This window comes from Anabrus simplex, chromosome 2, assembly GCF_040414725.1.
Source record: "Anabrus simplex isolate iqAnaSimp1 chromosome 2, ASM4041472v1, whole genome shotgun sequence".
In the NCBI taxonomy this organism is placed as follows: domain Eukaryota; kingdom Metazoa; phylum Arthropoda; class Insecta; order Orthoptera; family Tettigoniidae; genus Anabrus; species Anabrus simplex.
This window is the reverse complement of record NC_090266.1, coordinates 607,448,858-607,474,062: the sequence shown is the minus strand read 5'-3', so window position 1 is coordinate 607,474,062 and position 25,205 is coordinate 607,448,858. Positions and strand designations below refer to the sequence as shown.

The 25,205-nt window shown below is 38.2% G+C and overlaps 1 protein-coding gene across 1 annotated transcript in view; it reads right to left on the bottom strand.

Annotated features, from left to right (window-relative positions):
* Klp3A (kinesin-like protein 3A) overlaps positions 1-25,205 on the bottom strand; it is a 343,005-nt gene that overhangs the window by 278,443 nt on the left and 39,357 nt on the right. Inside the window, exons 4-6 of the mRNA XM_067139235.2 lie at positions 22,131-22,356; positions 14,635-14,816; positions 889-1,032 (exon numbers count right to left, since the gene is read on the bottom strand). Of these exons, the coding sequence (XP_066995336.2) occupies positions 889-1,032; positions 14,635-14,816; positions 22,131-22,356 (552 nt within the window). The remainder of the gene's footprint in view (positions 1-888; positions 1,033-14,634; positions 14,817-22,130; positions 22,357-25,205) is intronic.

The window sequence follows — 25,205 nt, the reverse complement described above, 5'->3', positions numbered from 1 at the left end:
ACCAGTTGGCCTTGGTGGCCTTCAGTAATGTATTTCCAATGTAATACAGACTATATCGCGCTGCCATGTTTTGGACAATATAACACTGTCAACATGACATAAAACAACCTACATGAAAGCTCTACAGTTAATCTGACTCATAGGACAACTACCAATACGGTGTGTGTGTAACACTGATTAATTGCAAGATATTTTAAAAGAAGCCAAAACATTACAATTTGGTGCTTTAAAAGGGTTTCTTGAAATGGCAGTAAATGTAAGGGCAGGTGATCCTTATATTTCAGCACTCTTAAATGCTTTCATCCACTGTACTAGAATTCAGTCCTGCAATATTGAACATAACAGGCAAGTGTTTAACCAACTATGCCAAACAAACAGTAAAGATAATTTATAAGAAAGCAGACTGGAGCAGTCTGTTACACTACCATAGTAATATAAACTACATCCATCCACTCTGCCATAAGAAAAAATATTTCATACACATGAAAATCTACATTCAAATATTTTGATTGGGTTATTAAAAAATTAGTCATACAACAGAAAATTCCCATGGATAATAAACTGGTAAAAATTAGACAGAAAGGTAGTGGATCCATATAAAGAAATGAAGTAAAGTCAGTCTAACATTGTAATCAAGGTTCTGGAACGTATATGAGGGAAAGGACAGAAATAAAATGTTAGGTCTCTAATACACTGTAGAAGAAACATAGAGGGAAATAATTTGAATAAACAGATAACTACTGGGTATCGGAATGCACTTCACGTAAGATAAACAAATGATATGAATGAATTTGGAATTGAGTTCCAATACCACTACCTACACTCTCACGAACTGTAGCATTTAAAATTCTTGTTGAACACGAGTTATTTGTAAAGAGGATGAAGTACCTTTGCTAAACAGGTCAAAGTTTCATTTCGACTTGAGACAGGAACTTCAGTAAGCCCAGGAATTTTGATGCCACTCCCATCTTCACGTATGTCCACCGACGACTTGTTCTGGGATAGTAAGTCATATAATTGTTCCTGGTGGAGCTGAAAAAACAAAATATAACTTATGTGTAAAATGTTTCCATTTCTCACAACTTATTTTACTGCAAATGAAAGATAAACTAATGATTTTTAAATATAGAAATTGCAAGCATTTAATGAAAGACTATTATAACTAGTGTTACTATGATAAAACTTGTAAGTTCCCCTGAAGCAGAGCGCAGTTCTTATGCTGGGGGAACAGTGAGAAGTGGACCAGTAGAGAACGTTATGAAGGAGGCAATCAACCTCATGTCCTGACTGGAAAGTCAGAAGAGGTGACTGATTTCAGGCAGAAGGAGAATATAGCTATGATGGCACTGAGTTAGGTTAAGTGGTGAGGAAAAGGCAAGAAGAAGTTGAGGATAATAATTAACAAGATCTTATATGAGTTTGAACATAAACTGGACTACATACGTAATAGAATAATAGAGATACAGTTAAGGACAAAGAATGGAGTAAAGGATTTCATCAGAGACGATGCACCCCACACTGAATGGAAAGAAGATTATACGCACAAATTCATGGAGCCACTGTATAGATAGAAATAAAGCATGTGGAAGTAATAATAATGTTATTTGCTTTACGTCCCACTAATTACTTTTTAAGGTCTTCGGAGACGCCGAGGTGCCGGAATTTAGTCTTGCATGAGTTCTTTTACATGCCAGTAAATCTACCGACACGGGGCTGTCGTATTTGAGCACCTTCAAATACCACCGGACTGAGCCAGGATCGAACCTGCCAAGTTGGGGTTAGAAGGCCAGCGCCTTAACCGTCTGAGCCACTCAGCCCAGCACATGTGGAAGCGACTGCCATGGGAGACTTTAATGCAACGGTGGGATGTGACAAAAGGAATGGAAGAAGTAATTGGACCTTTTTTAGATACAGAAAGAGGAATGAAGAGGGAGAGAAGTCGGTGGATTTTTGTGTCAGAAGTGGGTAAAGTGTGAACAATACATTGTTCAAAAGAAGAATTATAGAAGGACTAGCAAGATACCCGTGCTTCACTACGGTATTATACTGAAAATTCATAAGTGAATGCTTAAAATTTTATACATAACCTGCCAAAATTTGCGATCTGACGGCAAAGTTCCTCCGATTTTTCCATCTTTCTTTCCAGCAATCGATTTCATACTTCCCGGGCTAACTCCAGGTATTAGGCCCGGCAGTTGGGTCCCTAAATCTGCCACCGTTTCCTATAAGCATCTTTAATATGGATCAAATCCTTGAGGAGATCCGGCGTGGTGACATCTTGGGTGCCATGGGACTACTGAAGCCACGGCTGGACTGTATTCGTAGTCATTACCCGGTCAGGACGCGTTCCCAGTGCGGTCCACACATTTTAACGAAGGTCCACACAATTATTATTATTATTATTACTATTATTATTATTATTGATGTTCTGGATGCCGCAGCAAGATGCAAGACAGCTACCTGGTGGTAAATTACATCTGCAACCACTGTCATTGCTGACAATGTGACCAGCACCATTGTTGCGCGTAGGCAAGTACGCAGAATTCCAGGCGATATGAATCATATACTTCCATGCATTATTGACCTTATTATAGAGGTTAACAATTGCACGGTCAACAACATTCCTATCGTTTATTTCAAATGTGTTTAAATTTTTATTTATGTGCCAGGAGAATCTACCGTAATCTAACTTTAAGCTCTTCAACAGAAAAGATGGCTCTTGAAAATGAACCCAGGAAAGATTAAAAATTATCAGGTTATGAACAAAATCAAGTACATTATGAACAGTAAATTCAATTGGTCTCAACTCCTTTTCTACGCCACCGCCATCAAGTTGATTCCCCCCCAAAGGAAGAAGGCGTGTTTCTTTATGCTTAAAGGAAATTCCAAATACCAGTGTTCACGTCTGTTACCTTCAGTTTTGAAGATATAAGTTACCACATAAAAAGAATTAATATTTCTCACTTCCCTTCACACTCCCCCCCCCCCCAATTATGTAAATTTTCTAGGAAAAATAGTTTCTTTATTAGCAAAGGATCTTCTAGATACCAATTATCACGACTGCAACATCTTCAGTTTTTGAGACATATGTCCTCGTAAAAGGAATTCAACTCCTTTTCACCCCCGCCTTCCAAGATGACTTTCCCCACAAAATGCGTTTTTCTTTGTTTTGAAAGAAGATCCAAATACCAATTTTCATGTCTGTAACAACTATACTTTTTATTAGATGTAAGTATCCTCATTCAATTAATTTTTCAAATCACCCCCCCCCCCCTATTTCATTGGATTTTTCAAAAATCAAAGGATTAAGTGTTTCCTTACTTTTAAACCAGATTCCAAATACCAATTTTCACGCCTGCAACATCCATCATTTTTGAGATAATAGTATCTTCATACAAATAATTCAAATAATTTTTCAATACTATCCTCCCCCCCCCCCCCCCCCTTAAGTGGATTTCCGAAAACAAAAAATACGCATTTTAAAAAAAGGAGATTCCAAATACCAACTTTCACGTCTGTAACACCTTCAGTTTTTGAGATATCAGAATCCTAATTTTAAAAATGCAATCCGATTTTCAGTCATTTTTGCCACCAACCCCAGGGATTTTTCCGAAAAGAAAAAATGCATGTTTCCTTATTTTAAAAGAGATTAAAAAATACCATTTTTCACTTCTGCAACATGTTCAGTTTTTGAGATAATACTGTAGACATGCTCATCTTAAAATTTCACCCCCTTTTTCGTTCCCCTTAAGTGGAGTTTCAGAAAACAAATCACCTATGTTTCTTTACTTTTACAGGAGATTCCAAATAACAATTTTTACATCTGTAACATTTTACGTTTCTGAGATCTACTGTAGATATAATCTTTCAAAAATTCACCCCATTTGTCATTTCTGTTTAACCCCCATTAATTGGATTTTCCAAAAGAAAAAAATGTGTTCCTTTATTTTTAAAGGAGATTCCAAATATCAATTTTCAGGTCTATAATATCTCCAGTTTCTGAGATATAAGAATCCTCATTAAAGGCACTCAATCCCTTTTTCATCCCTTTTCACCCCTCCTAGTGGGATTTTCCAAATTAAAAAAATACATGTTTATTTTTAAAGGAGATTATAAACGCCAAACTTTACATCTGTAAACTTTTAAACTTTTGAGATATAGATACACTAATTTCAAAAATTCATCCCCCTTTTCACCCCCTTAGCGAGCACATGCATTGTAATATAAATGTGTCCTCAAAATTTTACTTCGTTATGTCCAGTAGTTATGGCTCAGCGATGATGAATCAGTCAGTCAGGCAGAACATGATCTTTTGTACACTGACTGACAGAGCAAATGCAACACCAAGAAGGAGTGGTTCGAAACGGATGAAAGTTGGGAAAAAAACAGAGACGGCACGGACGAATAATTGATGTTTATTTCAAACCGATATGCAGGTTACACAATGCGCACGGCATCGACTCAGTAGGATGTAGGACCAGCGCGAGCGGCGATGCACGCAGAAACACGTCGAGGTACAGAGTCAATAAGAGTGCGGATGGTGTCCTGAGGGATGGTTCTCCATTCTCTGTCAACCATTTGCCACGGTTGGTCATCCGTACGAGGCTGGGGCAGAGTTTGCAAACGGCGCCCAATGAGATCCCACACGTGTTCGATTGGTGAGATCCGGAGAGTACGTTGGCCACGGAAGCATCTGTACACCTCGTAGAGACTGTTGGGAGATGCGAGCAGTGTGTGGGCGGGCATTATCCTGCTGAAACAGAGCATTGGGCAGCCCCTGAAGGTACGGGAGTGCCACCGGCCGCAGCACATGCTGCACGTAGCGGTGGGCATTTAACGTGCCTTGAATACGCACTAGAGATGACGTAGAATCATACGCAATAGCGCCCCAAACCATGATGTCGCGTTGTCTAGCAGTAGGGCGCTCCACAGTTACTGCCGGATTTGACCTTTCTCCACGCCGACGCCACACTCGTCTGCGGTGACTATCACTGACAGAACAGAAGCGTGACTCATCGGAGAACACGACGTTCCGCCATTCCCTCAACCAAGTCGCTCTAGCCCGGCACCATGCCATGCGTGCACGTTTATGCTGTGGAGTCAATGGTAGTCTTCTGAGCGGACGCCGGGAGTGCAGGCCTCCTTCAACCAATCGACGGGAAATTGTTCTGGTCGATATTGGAACAGCCAGGGTGTCTTGCACATGCTGAAGAATGGCGGTTGACGTGGCGTGCGGGGCTGCCACCGCTTGGCGGCGGATGCGCCGATCCTCGCGTGCTGACGTCACTCGGGCTGCGCCTGGACCCCTCGCACGTGCCACATGTCCCTGCGCCAACCATCTTCGCCACAGGCGCTGCACCGTGGACACATCCCTATGGCATACCTGCCAACTTTACAAAACCAAAAATCGGGAGATTTGGATATGAAAATCGGGAGATGCAATTGGTCAAAACCGCTTATTCTACATATTGTGTGCAATACAGGAGTACTAAAACATGACTGTAGCTATACGAGGCTAGTCCCTCACAGGAAGTATGCGAGTGAGATGATCTGCCTCTGATAAGTTCCGAAAATAGTATGAACTGATGCTCCACATGTGTGAATCAGTCGTGCATTTACTGTAGATGCTATTACTTAGCAAGTGCATAGAATAAATTGCATCACCCGCCCGCGCGATTATGCGAATCGCAATACTATTTTTTTCAAGCGATAAATTCAAGTTCGCCAGAATTGTCTCCGAATGGGTCCTAAAATCTCCAGAAAAGTCACTAGTCGCTATCTTTGAAATTCTGTCACTAATTCATTAAAAAACTCCAAACCTTGCGACTAGCCTCAACAACTGACTAGACTGATGTGAACGAACACGAACATTGCACGCAAGAATGAGAGACTGACGATCGAAATACGCGTCGTGATATACAGGTTTGAATAAACATCACACATTCTCGTCTAAATAAACGTCCATATTTAATTTGAAAGCGGCAAAGAGCGAAGGACTTTCGGTCACTTGCGTACAATGCTGAAATGGCGGGATTTGAAAAAAAAAGTTTGAAGTTCACAAAAAAAAAAAAAAAAAAAAAAGCTAAAATCGGGAGAAATAATAGAATAATCGGGAGGCGGGAAATACTGTCGAAAATCGGGAGTCTCACGGCTAATTCGGGAAAGTTGGCAAGTATGCTATGGGTATCGGCTGCGATTTGACGAAGCGACCAACCTGCCCTTCTCAGCCCGATCACCATACCCCTCGTAAAGTCGTCTGTCTGCTGGAAATGCCTCCGTTGACGGCGGCCTGGCATTCTTAACTATACACGTGTCCTGTGGCACACGACAACACACTCTACAATGACTGTCGGCTGAGAAATCACGGTACGAAGTGGGCCATTCGCCAACGCCGTGTCCCATTTATCGTTCGCTAAGTGCGCAGCACAGCGGCGCATTTCACATCATGAGCATACCTCAGTGACGTCAGTCTACCCTGCAATTGGCATAAAGTTCTGACCACTCCTTCTTGGTGTTGCATTTGCTCTGTCAGTCAGTGTACATAAGTGGCAAAGCATAACCATGGATACGTTTTATGTTTTCCTGGGAACTGTTTTGTTGTAGGGCCATGTGAAGAAGAACATGATGAAACACTATTGGTCAACCATTGGTCAACTCCGATGTTTGGTAAAGTGACCTTGTGACTTCCCCTCTCGGAGAACAATCATCGAACGAGAAATGCAACCATTCAAGCTAAGGGCGCCAATCTTTAAGTTGAGGACTTAAAGATAAAAATTTATAATCAAGCTTGGACGGACTCTTATCACAGGGGTGGGGTGATAGTGCACTAATCAATAAGCAGGAGAATTAGAAATCAAAAGGCTAATTAAGGCAGATTGATTAAAGTGAACTAGAAAAATACTATTTATTATATTGAATATAAATGACGACGGTTTAACGAGAACTGAATTTAAAATAGAAAATGAATTTAACAAAAAATTGAATGACTCTACTTCGCGAAAACTTGCAATATCTTTAACTCGCTTGCTCACCATGTAGTCTTGTTCTGCTGGTCCTTGGAAAGCTTCCATCCTTGTAGCTGGAACATCACCGGTCGTCTTTGAGATCTCTTCATCTGCAGCTAAGTACCATTCCTACCTTGCAAATTGCACCTCCCACTAATTGGAAGATGACTTCAAAACTAACACTCCCTATTATGCTCTATCCCATATATTGGAGATAAGCCCTAAGTCATAGTTAGAAGAACCACCTTGGGTTTTATGGAGAGGATACTCAATTAAGAATCCTTCCAACTTTACTGAAAATGTGCTCTGAAGTTTCATTTCTATCTAGATTAATACTACCTATTGACTTAGACTGGTTCAAACCGGTCTTGTAGCCGAGCTGTACGTACTTCCTGATGAGAGTGGCTATACACCCCTCATTCAGAATTTCTAAGTACCACGTCGTGGTAAATGAAGTAATTAATGTAGAATACGAATGCAGAATCAAACGAAGAATCCGAAGAATCAAGTAGAAGATCAAGTAGAAGATTGTAGAAACTCAATAAGAATCACGTAGAAGATCAAGTAGAAGATTGTAGAAACTCAATAAGAATCACGTAGAAGAATCAAGTAGAAGATTGTAGAAACTCAATAAGAATCACGTAGAAGATCAAGTAGAAGATTGTAGAAACTCAATAAGAATCACGTAGAAGATCAAGTAGAAGATTGTAGAAACTCAATAAGAATCACGTAGAAGAATCAAGTAGAAGATTGTAGAAACTCAATAAGAATCACGTAGAAGATGAAGCCAAGAGCTCCAACACGCCCTTTTATAACCTTCTCTGGCGCTAATTACAGGTCGCTACACGTGGTCCAATCAGATGACACGTCTCTCCCCACTCCAGATATTAGAGTTGACGGGTCTTAACCCTGATATCAACTGTTCTTCTATTAGTCCTTTCACTCAGTATCCATGGCAACATGACGCTCCTTTGAAAATATAGGCGGTGATCAGTTTGAATAATTCTGGTCGAAATACGGTAGCTTACGTTAGAACGCTTGAACACGTGCTCGCTTTTCCCAGAACTTGGTGTCTAAATTTGTCCTTCCTTCTTCCTCGGTGATGTGGCAAGATAGAGGAAATCTACTGCAAGTTAATTTTAAACGAATGTCGCAAGAATCTAAGTGAATATTAGGATATTCAGCCCTCGTTTACAAGTCGTAGTTACAAAGTAATGAAATGATAGTGAGCAAATGATTAAACATGAATTATAATACAATTACATACCAAAATAAATATCATGACGTTAAATTCCTGAATTAATTACACATAATAAAATTAACATAATTACACTGTAACGTCTGGAACGTTACATACGCCCCCATGAGTTCTTAACAAATATCACATGAGTTGAGAACTCACACACTTACTCCCACATTGACTTGAAATACCTCTATTACCTGCCCATAACGAGCGACATTATTTTCATACAATTAATTATATCTCATTGTTTCCATATCTCTCTTAGACTGCTTACCATTGCGAATGTCTGTTATTTCAGTTCATCTTGAGGTTTAGATACTAAATTATGCCCAACACAAGCAACTTTCCATTTTTGTAAAAAACAAGATTATCCTAGAGAATATAACATAATATATATACAATTCAGATTACAGACTCTGCCGAGTGTCTATTTGTCCTTTTACTCCCCATCTCTCCGACATTCTTTGCTAGATAGCAGTAACACGTTCTCTTCCAATCTTTTACATTAGAACCATGGAAAACAAATGATACAAACAATTTACACTTTTATCACTCTTTCGAATGTTTCAACTTTATCTTGAAGCAGGATGCAATACACTTCACACGAATTCACACGTGATTTAAGCTCACGGTAAAATTATTGCAAGTTAGAAATGCACATACGGGAAAATTAATTATTTGCCGTCGTCAGCTTTAATTAGCCTTCTGTAACATCTCAGAAAACAAATATATAAAATTTCATGGCCTCACATTCGGAAAACAGATGATCTATCGTCAATGAACGAGCGTAAATCTACCGCCACACAAACACCTCCCTTGTTTACAAACACAACTAGGAAATACCACCACAATTGAGACGTAAACTCATTCCGCTCGTAGTCTGACATAACAAGTAGCAACTTCCCCGAGTTACTGACCTATATCTCACAATCCGGTTCAGCCACCTCACACGACAGGTATCTCCGTAAACTACTAATGTTATATGAACCATTCATTACGCTCTCGCCATCCGCTAACTTGTAAGCACAGGGTCCTAGTTTTCTATGTACTTTATAAGGGCCTTGATATAAAAGAAAAAAATTTCTTTGTTACCTTATCCTCACTATCTGACAACATTGGAACTCTCACCAAAACCATATCACCTACCTCAAAGTTATCCAGTACCTTACGTTTCTGCTGCCTTTTACGTTTATCTCCAGATTTAATCAGGTTCTCCCGTGCCAGTCGGACGTAAAATTCAGCATTACGAGGTGGTTCCTCAGGCAAACCTAACACTCTCACTACGCTCTCGCATTCAATACACAAACGTATTGATCCATCAGACTTAGGCACGACAATTAAGGGATTAACATATTGACTGTTTGATAATTCAACCACATCGTCTGCTAACATAGCTTGAATTTGATCCTCTACGGCTTTGGCATATTTGTGTGGTATCAGATACCGCGGTCCGCTGAATGGAGTCTTATCCAGCACAGAAAAAGAATGTTCATACAGATGGGTAACACCAGGTTTCTCGGAGAAAATCTCCACGTGTTCACATAACACTTCATATAACTTGTCCTTCTGGATTTCATTCAACTGATTTCTACTTACGGCTTCTTTCAAGCCACATATTTTATCCTCATTAATCCACAACTGGCACAACTTCAGGCCCTCACTAGCCTCTTCATTTACTTTAGAAACCTCTCTCATTCTCCACACTGTACTAACTTCCGTTTTCCTCTGAATTTCCTCCTCAAACTTGACCTTGATATCCTCATTATTCCACCTCAAATTTAGCACTAGATCATTGTAATTTAACTGAGCCAATTTTAACGTTAACCAGTCAGATCCCAAGATAAGATCAAATATTAAATGCGGAATTACCAAACATATCTGAACGCTAATAGAATTATTAATGCAGATCGGGACAGCTACTTGTTTACAAATTTGCTTAGACCTCTTTCCAACAGCCGTAATGATGAAAGTAGACTTAACAGGCATTTCCTCCAACTGAATACCCTGTTTCACTAATGACTCATACCACTGAGAACTAATACATGATATTTGGCTACCAGAATCAATCAAAACTTTAACCCACACCCCCCAGACTTTCAATTTAACAATGGGATTGACTACTTTATTACTTGAATCTCCATTATTCTGCTCGGGTTCATACAACAAATCGTCTCTAACATCTAGGTCATATGGTAACACTTTCATGGCAAGACACTTCGCTACCTTCGTACTAGGCTGGAATTCTGACCTAACATTACAGCCTCTAGTTAGTTTAAAGGTTCCCTTTGTGTATTGACGTTGGACTCATTAGTACATTGCTCTGGCCTCCGTTGGGAATTTCCTGTCCTATATTCAGGTGCTCCGTTCCTGCTGTTCTGCTGAGGTCTGAACTGATTGCGAGCTTCGTGATTCTGTATTCTACCGTTATGTCTCATTCCGTTGTGATGACTAAAGTTCTGAATATTCTCCGTTCTACTCCTAAGGTTACCTAACGCATCAAAACTGCCTAGTAGGTTCTCCATCTCCTGAATAGTTCCAACTTTTTGCATGCAGGCCGCTTCTCTCACCCTGTCCGGAAAATGTCTCAAAAGTAGTCTTACTACATCAGACCCCTCGGTTATACCATCTAAGTTCTGACAAATCATGACATGTGCCAGGAAGTACTCGGTCATAGTAACTCCTTCATGCTGTTTGTACCTCCCAAATACCACCCTTTCTCTCTCCCGAGCTTGTATCGCTTCATTCCAGAATTTCTCTCTAAACTTATTTCTGAATTCTTTCAGGTTCGTCATTGTCTGCCTATATACCATGAACCAAGACCGAGTTTCTCCTACAAAAGCATGGTCAATATTTTCCATAACGTCTTCCCAGTCCATAGACCCTTCCTCTAGACGCTTTTCAAATCGTTTTTCTATCATCTTAAGGAAATCTAGCGGGTTCGTTTGTTTCCCATTAAATTTAGGTAGTTCAATTTCCCTAATGTAGCTATTTCCTAGACATTGCCTTCCCGTGAAAACCTGTTTATCCTTTGCCACCTGTTTTAACTTATTTTCTGCTTTCTCCATCCGGCATTCTACATCTCTGTCTCTCCTATCAATTTCTCTCTCCAAATTAACCTGCTTCTCTTTCAATGTCCTAATTTCAATCTTATTCTCTTCAGCTATCGCAAACCTTTCTTCACTTGCCCGGGTCTCATCTTCTATTCTAAGCTTTACCGTGTCAATCTCTTGTTGGACGTGGTCTTTGAATATCCGTATTTCCCCTCTTTGAGTCTCAACTCTCTTATCAATACTAGTGACCTGCCTCATTACTTCCTCCCTAGTAGAGTTGTTTTCCTTCCCCATTAATTCCAGGAATTCACTTCTCTGCTCCGCAAACTTTTCTTCTACCTCTTTCCCTTGCCGTACATATTCATTTTTCTGGTCCTCTAATCGCTTATTAAAATGTTCATTTTTTACCACCAGATCGCGTAACTGCCTACTGTGTTCGTCCATTCTCCGATTCGCTTCCTCCTTATTTTCCCTCATCTCCCTGCTTAATTCAGCTTTAGTTTGTTCTAACTGTTCTTTCAGTTCAGATTTAATTTGTTCTAATTCACCTTTAAGCTCAGATTTAGTTTGTTCTACATCTGTTTTAATTTGTTCCAATTCACTTTTTATTTCAGTTTTACTGTCCTCTATCTTACTTAACATTAACTGCATCATTCCCATTAACTGATCATTATTATTACTTTCATTGTTAGTGTTTACTTCCGCTTCGCCCCCCATCCTACTATCATCTGACTCCATACTGACTTCTTTCTGCTTGCCTTCACTCTCCATACTACTTACACTTCTATCTTCAATTTCCTCTACTAGACTACACAACTCTTCCTCTGAACTCAATACATTATTGCCTTTTATCGCCCGTCCACTGCGCAACATCCTCTCCTCTTTCGTCTGATCAGCCATGACCCTTCCCACAATCAAACACTCCTAATGCAACGTGGATATCCAAATTTTGCCCATAATACGAATTCTGATATCGTTACTGTCATTAACTGCTCCGTACTTAATGATTTTCTCGCCACACGTTGGAGCGGCATTTATGTGACTTCCCCTCTCGGAGAACAATCATCGAACGAGAAATGCAACCATTCAAGCTAAGGGCGCCAATCTTTAAGTTGAGGACTTAAAGATAAAAATTTATAATCAAGCTTGGACGGACTCTTATCACAGGGGTGGGGTGATAGTGCACTAATCAATAAGCAGGAGAATTAGAAATCAAAAGGCTAATTAAGGCAGATTGATTAAAGTGAACTAGAAAAATACTATTTATTATATTGAATATAAATGACGACGGTTTAACGAGAACTGAATTTAAAATAGAAAATGAATTTAACAAAAAATTGAATGACTCTACTTCGCGAAAACTTGCAATATCTTTAACTCGCTTGCTCACCATGTAGTCTTGTTCTGCTGGTCCTTGGAAAGCTTCCATCCTTGTAGCTGGAACATCACCGGTCGTCTTTGAGATCTCTTCATCTGCAGCTAAGTACCATTCCTACCTTGCAAATTGCACCTCCCACTAATTGGAAGATGACTTCAAAACTAACACTCCCTATTATGCTCTATCCCATATATTGGAGATAAGCCCTAAGTCATAGTTAGAAGAACCACCTTGGGTTTTATGGAGAGGATACTCAATTAAGAATCCTTCCAACTTTACTGAAAATGTGCTCTGAAGTTTCATTTCTATCTAGATTAATACTACCTATTGACTTAGACTGGTTCAAACCGGTCTTGTAGCCGAGCTGTACGTACTTCCTGATGAGAGTGGCTATACACCCCTCATTCAGAATTTCTAAGTACCACGTCGTGGTAAATGAAGTAATTAATGTAGAATACGAATGCAGAATCAAACGAAGAATCCGAAGAATCAAGTAGAAGAATCAAGTAGAAGATCAAGTAGAAGATTGTAGAAACTCAATAAGAATCACGTAGAAGATCAAGTAGAAGATTGTAGAAACTCAATAAGAATCACGTAGAAGAATCAAGTAGAAGATTGTAGAAACTCAATAAGAATCACGTAGAAGATCAAGTAGAAGATTGTAGAAACTCAATAAGAATCACGTAGAAGATCAAGTAGAAGATTGTAGAAACTCAATAAGAATCACGTAGAAGAATCAAGTAGAAGATTGTAGAAACTCAATAAGAATCACGTAGAAGATGAAGCCAAGAGCTCCAACACGCCCTTTTATAACCTTCTCTGGCGCTAATTACAGGTCGCTACACGTGGTCCAATCAGATGACACGTCTCTCCCCACTTCAGATATTAGAGTTGACGGGTCTTAACCCTGATATCAACTGTTCTTCTATTAGTCCTTTCACTCAGTATCCATGGCAACATGACGCTCCTTTGAAAATATAGGCGGTGATCAGTTTGAATAATTCTGGTCGAAATACGGTAGCTTACGTTAGAACGCTTGAACACGTGCTCGCTTTTCCCAGAACTTGGTGTCTAAATTTGTCCTTCCTTCTTCCTCGGTGATGTGGCAAGATAGAGGAAATCTACTGCAAGTTAATTTTAAACGAATGTCGCAAGAATCTAAGTGAATATTAGGATATTCAGCCCTCGTTTACAAGTCGTAGTTACAAAGTAATGAAATGATAGTGAGCAAATGATTAAACATGAATTATAATACAATTACATACCAAAATAAATATCATGACGTTAAATTCCTGAATTAATTACACATAATAAAATTAACATAATTACACTGTAACGTCTGGAACGTTACAACCTGTCGACAATTTCACCCTCATTCTAAGACTGCTTCATTTTTATGACAACAATCTACAACCCCCAGGTGACAGACTTTATGAAATTAGGCCTGTAATTAACTATTTCAGAGAGAAATTCCGATCTATATTTATCCCTCCCAAAATATCTGTATTGATGAGAGCCTAGTTGCTTGGAAAATTTGCCTAAAATGGAAACAATACATTCCATCAAAGGTGTCTTTACCTTGCGACTGTGAAACTGGGTTTATCCTTTATTTTACTGTTTGTACTGGAAAGGATACGGAAATTGAAGATGATGAAAACCTCGGAATGTCTGGGTCAGTACCATACCCCAAAAATATTTTGATAGGTGAAACTCTTGTAAAGTCAGGTAAGTGTGTTGTAAAGGATACAATCTTGATCACATAGAGTTTCTGAATTTTACAATTCCTTTCATTATTTTCCACTGATTTCAATTAAATTGAAGATAACAGTTATGTACCATAAGAGAAAAATTATGTAAGTTTATTAAGAGAAAAAGTTAGAATCAAAATAACTTAAAATTAGGAATTCAAAATGTTCAAGAAAAAACTCATTGATCAAAAGGTTAAAGAAGACCACTTACCTCCATGAAAGAGACAGTCACACTGAACACACGGTTTGAAAGTTCATTAATTTCTTTAAAAATATCATCAACAGCTCTAGGTATCACGCCTACATTTTCTTCGTCCTCTACACAACATGTGCCCATTGTGTAAGTTTTACCGGATCCCGTCTGTCCATATGCCAATATTGTTACATTGTAACCTAAAAAAAAAATTAAAAAAAAAAAGTACTTGCATACAAATTTTAAAATTAGTTTACATACTGTGCAATAAATGTGTGTGTGTGTGGAGGTCGGAAGGGCGGGGGGGGGGTGCGCACGTGCAATGAAAGAGAATTTTTATCAATCAATTTCCAAAGCAAGCTTGTTTATTTATTTAATTGTATTGTGATTTTATAAAATATATATACAAGGCAAAATCAAACTTTAAAATCCATCCTTCTCAGCCATTCAGTTAAACCGGGTGTGAGAGCAAACAAATCGTCAGGAGTGTCAGGGTACGAATGAAGAGGACAGCGTTGGACCAGGTGCTCAATCGTCTGATCTTCCAGGTTACAATCACACATTGGTGAACTGATCCAACCCCACTTGTACCTGAAATAATTGCAACAACCATGTCCAGACCTTAACCTGTTGATACGGCACCAGAGGTTCCCCGGTAGGTAAAAACCGTTTGGCTTCTTTGTGGGATCAAGATGGTAGTAGTAGTAGTAGTAGTAGTAGTAGTAGTAGTAGTTTAATGTGACTGTTGATATTGTGATCATAGCCATGGGACTTTCAGTTTACATGGAAACTGAACCACAGCAACATGACTTTTCATTTCAAATATCAAAACATGCCAGAGCTAGGATTTGAGCCCCGGCCACCTTGGCAAGAAACTAACAAGCCCAGAAACGATTTTGAACTCTGGGTGAAGATGTTACTACATTCAGAATATATATATATCATGTATTAATATTTACAAAGTACACTAGTATCCAAAAGTTAAGCATAATCACTGAACGAGGCCATACCGCCTGATAGGAATGTCAGATGGATTGCTGAACAAACGGAAGCTGACTCACACACCATATGTCACACAATTTGTCCAAAAAAAACAGTGTCAGAAAGGTTCTGATAGCTAAGGTACACCTCTGACAACAACTAACAAAACATGGCTTCCACAACAAAATATGCTGTTAATAGGGTGTATGGTTACCCCTAACCACCACACATGCTTCGCAGCAACATGGCATGCTCTCTATCAGATGGTCCAAGAGCTCTTGTGGCAGTCGATCCCATTTCTCCGAAAGGGCAATGCGAAGGTCTTGGAGGGTCCTTGGTGGAGGCTGACAGGATGACATTCGCCTCCCCAATGTATCCCAGGCATGTTCTATAGGATTCAGATCCACAGACCTCGCTGGTTAGTCCATGCGATGAATGTCTTCCCCAGCCAGAAATTCATCCACCAGAGCAGCATGGTGCAGTCGGGCATTATCGTCCATTAAGAGGAAGTCTGGACAAACCGCACCTCTGAAGAGTAAAAAATGTGGTCTCAGTACCTCTTCCCTGTATCTCCGAGTGTTAACAGTGTTCCTCGGACCACCCATGAAGATGTGCAGGTCCGTATGGCCATTCAACATGCCACTACCCCACACTATTACGCCACCACCACCATACTGGTCCCGTTCCATGATGATGTTACCGTGGTTGTATCAGCAACCCGGTTCTCTCATTAATGTGCCATGGGAGTCGTTCTGCAAACTGAAGCGGGATTAATCTGTGAAGACCACATGCCTCCATTCATCCATGGTCCAGTTTCGATGTTGACGGCTCCACAGTAAATGGGCCCGTCTCTGTGCTAGAGTGAGCGGGACGCACACCGCTGGATGCAAGGCAAACAGCCCTGCTGTTCCGAGTCTCCGATACACAGTTTGCCGGGAAACGGCAACCCCTGAGACTGGAATAATAACAATAAGTTAATTTATTAATTTGACCACCTAATCAATACAATAAGTCTTGTCTGTCTTGTCTTGACATGTTAACTAAAATGGTACATGTTTCGCCCTATATATAGGCATCATCAGCCATTGCCTTAACCTTGAAATAAAATCAGGCACCTGATTTACATACAAATAAAATAAAACTAATTTATAAAAGCCTTGGAGAGACTTGAACTAAAATTAACATATAGTAAAAGACTTATACAACGTTGGTGTTTTTTGTTTTTTTTTGCTATTTGTTTTACGTCACACCGACACAGATAGGTCTTATGGTTATGATGGGACAGGAAAGGCCTAGGAATAGGAAGGAAGCGGCCGTGGCCTTAATTAAGGTACAGCCTGGTGTGAAAATGGGAAACCACGGAAAACCATTTTCAGGGCTGCCGACAGTGGGGTTCGAACCCACTATCTCCCGAATACTGGATACTGGCCGCACTTAAGCGACTGCAGCTATCGAGCTCGGTATGTTGGTTTTAAAGATATTGCAATGAATGAGGAGTTTACAATTGGTAAAAGTATTTGCAATATTGAAATCAGAAGGCTACTATTATAATTAGAATGAACAAAGCAACAGTCTGTTATAATCAAGTGGTAAGATTGCTATAAAATTATGTTGACCAACCAGCGGTTACAATTAGACAATAACGAAAATGACGATCAACATCGTATTTATTAAAAAAATAATGTTCAATAAAATAATGTCGAAGGATGGTCAAGTGACCTGTAATTGTTTGTTTACAAGAGATAAAAGTCAAAAGTCAATGGCATAAGGTGAAGTTATGGTTCAAATTATGAAAAAATACAAAGTTATAGTTGATGGTTGATGAACGATGTATCCTCATATAATGAATTTAACTCCTCCACTTATTTTCACCCCATGTTACTTTCTTTATAAAGGACCGAGCTCGATGGCTGCAGTCACTTAAGTGCGGCCAGTAACCAGTAATTGGGAGATAGTGGGTTCGAGCCCCACTGTCGGCAGCCCTGAAGATGGTTTTCCGTGGTTTCCCATTTTCACATCAGGCAAATGCCGGGGCTGTACCTTACTTAAGGCCACGGCCGCTTCCTTCCACTTCCTAGGTCTTTCCTATCCCATCGTCGCCATAATACCTATCTGCGTCGGTGCGACGTAAAACAAATAGCAGTAGCTTTATAAAGGAGCTTCCGAATATCAATTAACACGACTGTAACATCTTCAGTTTTGATATATATATATATATATCCTCATAAAATGAACTGAACTCTGTATTCACACACACACACCCCCCCCCCCCATGTTGAACCCATCCACCTGCCAAAAAGGCAAGTTTCTTTATTTTTAAAAGGGATTCCAAATACACATTATTCACATCTGTAACCTTCAGTTACTGAGATATTATTCAATTATTCAAAAATTATTCAACACTTGTTTAACTTCTTTTCACCCCCATTAAGTGCTTTTCCAAAAACAAAAAAATACATGTTCCTGTATTTTTAAAGGACTTTCAAAATACTGAGTTTCACGTTTGTAACATGTTAAGTTTTTGACATATACTGTAGATACACCAGTAATCATATTAAAAATCCACCCACTTTTTCAATTCTTATCATCACCTTAAATGGATTTACTGAAAACAAAAAAGTACTTGTTTCTTTATTTTTAAAGGAGATTCTTATAACGATTTTTACATCTGTAACATCTTTATTTTTATTAGATACTAGCAATTACCCGCAACATCGCTCGCGTGGATTTCGTAATTTGATCAAAGTAATCATTCATCGGCATATGACATTATCTCGAAGTTCCTAAAGTATAAAAACTCACCCAAAAAGTGAGTTTCATTCACCCTAGAAATTCTTTGTAAAGCATGTTTGTGGTATTACCTTTCGGGGTTAAGACGACCATGCGACAGAGAATGTACACGTGAGAAACAGTATTCTCTGAAGTCGAAAAAATAAATACGTTTCTTTATTTTTAAAGGAGATTCCATATACCAATTTTCACATCTGTAACATCTGCAGTTTTTAAGATATAAGTATCCTAATAAAAAATATTCAACTATTTTTCACTTTGTTTCATCCCCCGTTAAGTGCCTTCTCCGAAGAAAAAAGATACATGTTCCTGTAATTTTAAAGGACTTTCCAAACACCAAGTTTCTTGTCTCTAACATGTCAAGTTTTTGACATATAATGTAGATATACTGGTAGTTATTTCAAAAATTCACCCGCTTTTCCGATTCTTTCCAGCCCCGCAACTGGATTTTCCGAAAACAAAAAATACGAGTTTCATTACTTTTAAGGAGATTCCAAATACCAGTTTTCATGACTGTACGTCTGTAACACCTTCAGTTTTTTAGATAAATATGTACTCATAAAAATAATTCAACTTCTTTTTCTTCACTTCTTTCCACCCCTCTCCCGTCTTAAGTGGACTTTCAAAAAACAAAAATATATGTTTTTTTTAATTTTGAAAGGAAATTCAAAATACCAACTTTCACGCCTGTAAAGGCTTCAGTTTTTATGGTAAAGTATCCTCATAAACATATTCCAACTCCTTATTAACTTATTTTAAACCCCACACTCCTTATGTCGATTTTCCGAAAAGAAAAAAAAAATGCGTGCTTCTTTATTTTTAAAAGAGATTCCAAATAATAATTTTCACGTCTTTAACATTTTTAGTTTTGGAGATATAAGTATCCTCATACAAAGAATTCAACTAATTTTTCAATTCATTCACCCCCTAAGTGGACTTTCTGAAGACAAAAGAACATGTGTTTCTTTACTTTGAAAGAAGATCCCAAATATGAATGTTCATGCCTCTAACATCTTCAGTTTTTGAGATATAAGTATCCTCATAAAAAGAATTCAACTCCTTTTTCACCCCAACCCATAAGTTGATTTCCACCCTCCCCCATCCTCCTCCTTCAAAAACGCATTTCTTTATTTCTAAATACTAATTTTCACGTGTTTAACGTTAAGTTTTTGAGATATACATTGCTCCATAAAAAGAATTAAATTCTTTCACATCCCTTCACTCTCCCCCCTTAAGTGAATTTTCCGAAAACCAATTCTACTTGTTTATTTATAAAGGAGCTTCCAAATGCCAATTATCATGACTGTAACATCTTCAATTTTGAGATATATGTATCCTCATAAAAAGGAATTAAACTCCTTTTTCACCGCCCCGCCCCCAAGTTGATTCCTCCCAAAAATGCGTTTTCCTTTATTTTTAAACGAGATTCCAAATACTAATTTTCACGGATGTAACATCTTTAGTTTTTGAGATACAAGTATCCTCATACAAAGAATTCAACTAATTTTTCATTAATTCACCCCCTTTAAGTGGATTTTCCAAAAACAAAAGATTACTTGTTTGAAAGAAAATTCCAAATACAAATTTTCAATTATCATGACTGTAACGTCTTCAATTTTGAGATATATGTATCCTCATAAAAAGGAATTAAACTCCTTTTTCACCGCCCCCGCCCCCAAGTTGATTCCTCCCAAAAATGCGTTTTCCTTTATTTTTAAAGGAGATTCCAAAAACTAATTTTCACGTATGTAACATCTTTACTTTTTGAGATATAAGTATCCTCATGAAAAGAATTCAACTCCTTTTTCACTCCACACCCCACCTGTTAAGTTGGTTTCCCCCCAACCCATCAAATGCGTGTTTCTTTATTTTTAAAGGAGATCCCAAATGCCAATTTCCATGTCTGTAACCTTCAGTTTTTGAGATATAAGTATCCTCATAAAAGGTATTCAACCTCTTTCTCACTATTCTTTTCACCCCACTTAAGGGAATTTTCTGAAAGAAAAAAAAAGAAAGAAAAAATGACTTGTTTCTTTATTTTTAAAGGAGATTCTAATTACCCATTTTTACGTCTGTAGACTTTTAAGATTTTGAGATATAGATATGCTCATATAAACAATTCACCCCCTTAGCGATAGAATATCCAAAAATTCTCCCTTAGTGAGCACCTACACTCTAATATACATGTATCCCCAAAATTTAATTTCTATATGTCCAGTAATTTAGGCTCGGTGATGATGAATCAGTCAGTCAGTCACGACATGTTATTTTATATATAGAGATTTAGTCTTTTTTCTAGCTAGTATATAGTGTGAACCAAGCTGCTCTATTGGGGGAAATCTTCCCTATTCTTTACATTTTCCACAGAAACTTTTGCTCCTGCTTTAAATAAGCAAGGGATTAAAGCATGTGCGCCCTTGTGTCAGGGCCAAATTGGACTGTAAACACGAATCCATGCATTTGCATTTACTTAGCTATAATGTAGTACTCTGAGAGCATAAATTTGTTCATTCATTACTGAATTTATTATGTGCAATACTTTAAAATCTTTGTTAAAATATTAAGTGATTTATTGTTACTTAATTTATTATCACTAGTATTCATTTGTTAAAAAAAAGAGGACATTAAAAAGGAAATTAAAGTATACTGACATTAATATGTATTTAAAAAAAGACGAGTGTTTTATTCTCTCTGTGAAGTCATCCAATCCTAAATGCCCTGCCACTTTTACCTTACTTCCTGCAATAATAATAATAATAATAATAATAATAATAATAATACAAGCCCTTTATTTAATATGTCATCGACTTCTAGGCATGAAAATTATGTGAAGGGAGTTGGCACAGGCTAATTGCTTCCCATGCATCATTTGGATTTATCAGCAGCAGGACACATTCATTGGCCCCAGAAGCATCACATATCAGTTGAAACCATAGCTACTATATGTGAAAATGTTGTGGTGTTCATTAGAAGAATGTGCGTTTACCTATAACACTTACAAATATGAACTGTAACTCTGAACAAAATTAAAGTTATTATTCATCATTTGTCAACAGAATGTCGTGAGTTTATCTGTTAATTAATCATAATAAACAAGTGAGTAATCAAGATATAAAGAAAGAGATGAACTAAAAATGGAACACATGAAAGGCACATGACAGGATAAACACAATGACAGGTCAGCATCAGAAGGAGCAACAGGAAGAATAGACAAGACAAACATGGAAACAAAAAACAAACGACACATACAATCTCTTCATCTTTATATCCTGCCGTCTTCACATAAATTGACTATCTCCTCATTAATCCCACTCCTTCTGTATCCATTTCTTCTCAGCTTTTGACAAGCCCGCTTCATTTTTTCCAGCTTCAATTAAGAGAGTGGCCTTCACAACACTCTCTGAAGGGCCATCTTGACATATCTTGTCTTGATGAGAGAAATGTAGGATAAACAGAATGCCAGATAAACAAAGGTAAATGGCTTGTCAGGGCCTGAGAACAAATGGATGTCAAAGTACTGTGACTGATGACAAGAGAGCCCATATATGTGGTAAGGTAAGAAGATAATTCGCTTGTATTTTTGTATCCATCCTTGTTTCGTCCTTTTATTGTTCCCTCTTCCAATACACACCTTCACGACAGATTTAGCTAAAATGAATAATTTGCAATAAATTGCAGAAATGACCATTTCACTGAGCTTATGTAAAGTGTACACTTCATGAAAAACTACTGTAATAACATACCTTCAAAGAGAGGAGACAATAAATCCTTCACAGCTCTATCATAGATAGTCTTTTGGCTCACATCAGGTCCAAAAACATGGTTGAAAGTAAATGCTTTATCAGATCCAAGTACCTGGACCTGGGGTTCATCAGGCACACAATATAAACATTGTTGATAGCCTTTGATAACCTCCGGTTGAATCAATGGCCTAACTCTAAGTGCCACTTTTACATTCTTGTCACTCATCTGAAAGCAGATGAAAACAATGCACAATCAGGCTATTCAATAAACTTTTGATGTGGAAGTACTTAGTTTCCTTGTGTAATATAATGAAAGCCTTGCTTTTCATTGTCCGCTTGCAAACAGAGAAAACAGTGGAAGGACAAACACCACCGGGACTGCAGTATAAGTTACATATCCCCAAAACCTAAGACTCCTTACCAGTAGGGGAACAGTGAGACATTGAAACATTAGTTTTATCTAGGAAATTTTGGTTTCAGCTGTTGGCACCTACAGTGAATTTGGTAACCATTATGATTTACTCTGTGGATTTCCATGTTTCAGTCTTGATACTGTTCTTGTGATTTAGGTATCAGTATATTAGTGTTCAGAGGTAAGAAAAGTAAATTTTACTTTTATTTTGCTGGTTTCCAAGTGGACCATCAAATATTTAACAAAGTTTTTGATTTATCACTCGTAAGTACTGACATTCTGCAACACAACAACCCCCTTAGTTGAAAAGTACCTGTACTACATAGAGCTACAGTGGAAGGACAAACACCAGAGACTGCAGAATAAGTTACGCATCCCCAAAACCTAGACTCCTTACCCAACTGTGTTAATTTATAAAATTTCTGTTATTCATTCAGCAAAATGTAATATATTTACATAATTCAACAAGTTTACTGCTTTATTTTGCATACCTTTGAATAAATAACCTAACTGATGTTATCCCAGTAATAATGATTGGATTCTTGGTGAATTTATCAGATAATTTCAACCGAAGCAACCAAAAACCACAGCTTATCCACCCTTACTCCATACTATATTAGAAATGATTCTAAAGCAACTCTTAAAATATAGGCCTAATGGCAAAAACTGTAATCCAATACGTAGAATACAAAAATATTTGGGGTTGTAGGTCAACCATGTCACTGTGGCTGAATAAAATACATTCACCGCCTGCCTCCTTGCTTCCAGTGCTATGCGCCGGCAGGACAAAATGCCCAGAGTGAGCACCTCGGCTTTTAACACATCATAGACAGTTTACATTTTTATATTTTTTTTTGATCATAGTTGCTTTTTTTTTATTTCCCCATGCCTCTCTTACCAACAACATGGTAATGCCTAGTAATCCTACTTATACAACCTTGCTTTCTATCACCTTTATCTTTAACTATGACAAAAACACCTTCATGATCACTTCAGTGTTAACAGCACCATGCCATGCCTAGAAAATTTTTTCCCTCTAGTTGGTTCAGTCAATTTCCGATTAGGCTGCACTTCCCACATTAACTTCAACATTAGTTGGTCATGTTTTCTGTCGTTCACACTCCCTGGTAAATTCAGATCACCTGCTACCATTATGTTCATTTCTGTGTTGTTCCTCCAAACTGCTGATTATCTTAATAAATAACTCCATATAAGTGTCAGCGCCACCCTTGCCAGGTCTGTACAACTGAAAAATATCAAGTTGCCTATTATCTTCCGAGATAAGTCTTACTCCTACAATTTCATGGTTCTCAACCATAATTTTTCCGTAGTTTACAAATTCTCTTATCATCATTCCTATTATTATTATTATTATTATTAACAAATATGTGGGTAGCAGGTAGGGACCCTCTTCAGAGGTGGCCCTACCCAGGAGTGGTGTCCCTGCATATGTGAGTCCCAGGGCACACTGCCCTGGTTGTGTAATATTTGGTATGGGTCCCAGCTCAGGGTTATGAGTGAAGACCTCAACGGCATCTACGGCAGAGGTGGACTTCGGTATGGTGGAGATGGTGGAAGGGGCAAACATGTAGCGTCTGTACTCCACATGAGCGGCAACGAAAGGCATCTGACTCCATGTTAGGGGCGGCCCAATTTTGAACCTGGCAGTAGGTATAAAATGCCTTTGGGTGTGGCGAGCCCATCGTAACAATAGCCTATATGGATTAGCAGATATGGTGCCTCAGAAAATGCAAGGCCATTCCCTACTGCAGAAAGTGGAGAGGAACAATATTTGCCCCTACCTGGCTACAGCTGGATAAAGGGAAATGATGATGATTAACAAATACATTGCAAATGGGAAATATTCTGGTGGCAATGGTCACTTACAGTAATGTAATAATAAAATTAACATAATTACCCAACAACAACAAACAAGCAAGCAAACAAACAACAAGAGTACAACAAGCAAATATATGGAAAGAAAATATTACAAGAATTACTACTAGTTTAACATTCTAAATCCAGCATCACGTACAGATTCATACACAACTTAATTATTTCCAATACTTAACACTACGGCTTACAAAACCTTAGGTTGAGCTTACTACTAGCTTAACGTTACAAGTTATAATAAAGTAAGGTTAAAATATTATTACCCAACAACAACAACAACAACAACAACAACAACAACGAGTACAACAAGCAATTCCATGGAAAGAAAATGTTACTAATTTTCTAAATCCAGCATCATCATTCACACACAACTTAAGTATTTCCAGTACTTAACACTACAGCTTACAATACTATATGTTGAGCTTACTGCTAACTTACAAGTGATAATAAAATAAACATAAAACATAACTACCCAACAACAACTGGAGTACAACAAGCAATCCCACGGAAAAAATATTAAAAGAAATACTACTCATTTAACATTCTAAATCCAGCATTATCGTATAAAATTTCATGCACAACTTAAATATTTCCAGTGCTTAACACAACGGCTTACAGTACAATAGGTTGAGCTTAACATTACAAATGAAAATAAAGTTAAAAACATTGGTAATTACCCAACAACAACAACAACAACCACATGAGTACAACAAGCAATTATCTGGAAAGAGAATACCACAAGAAAAAGCTTCTAGTTTCACAATCTAAAC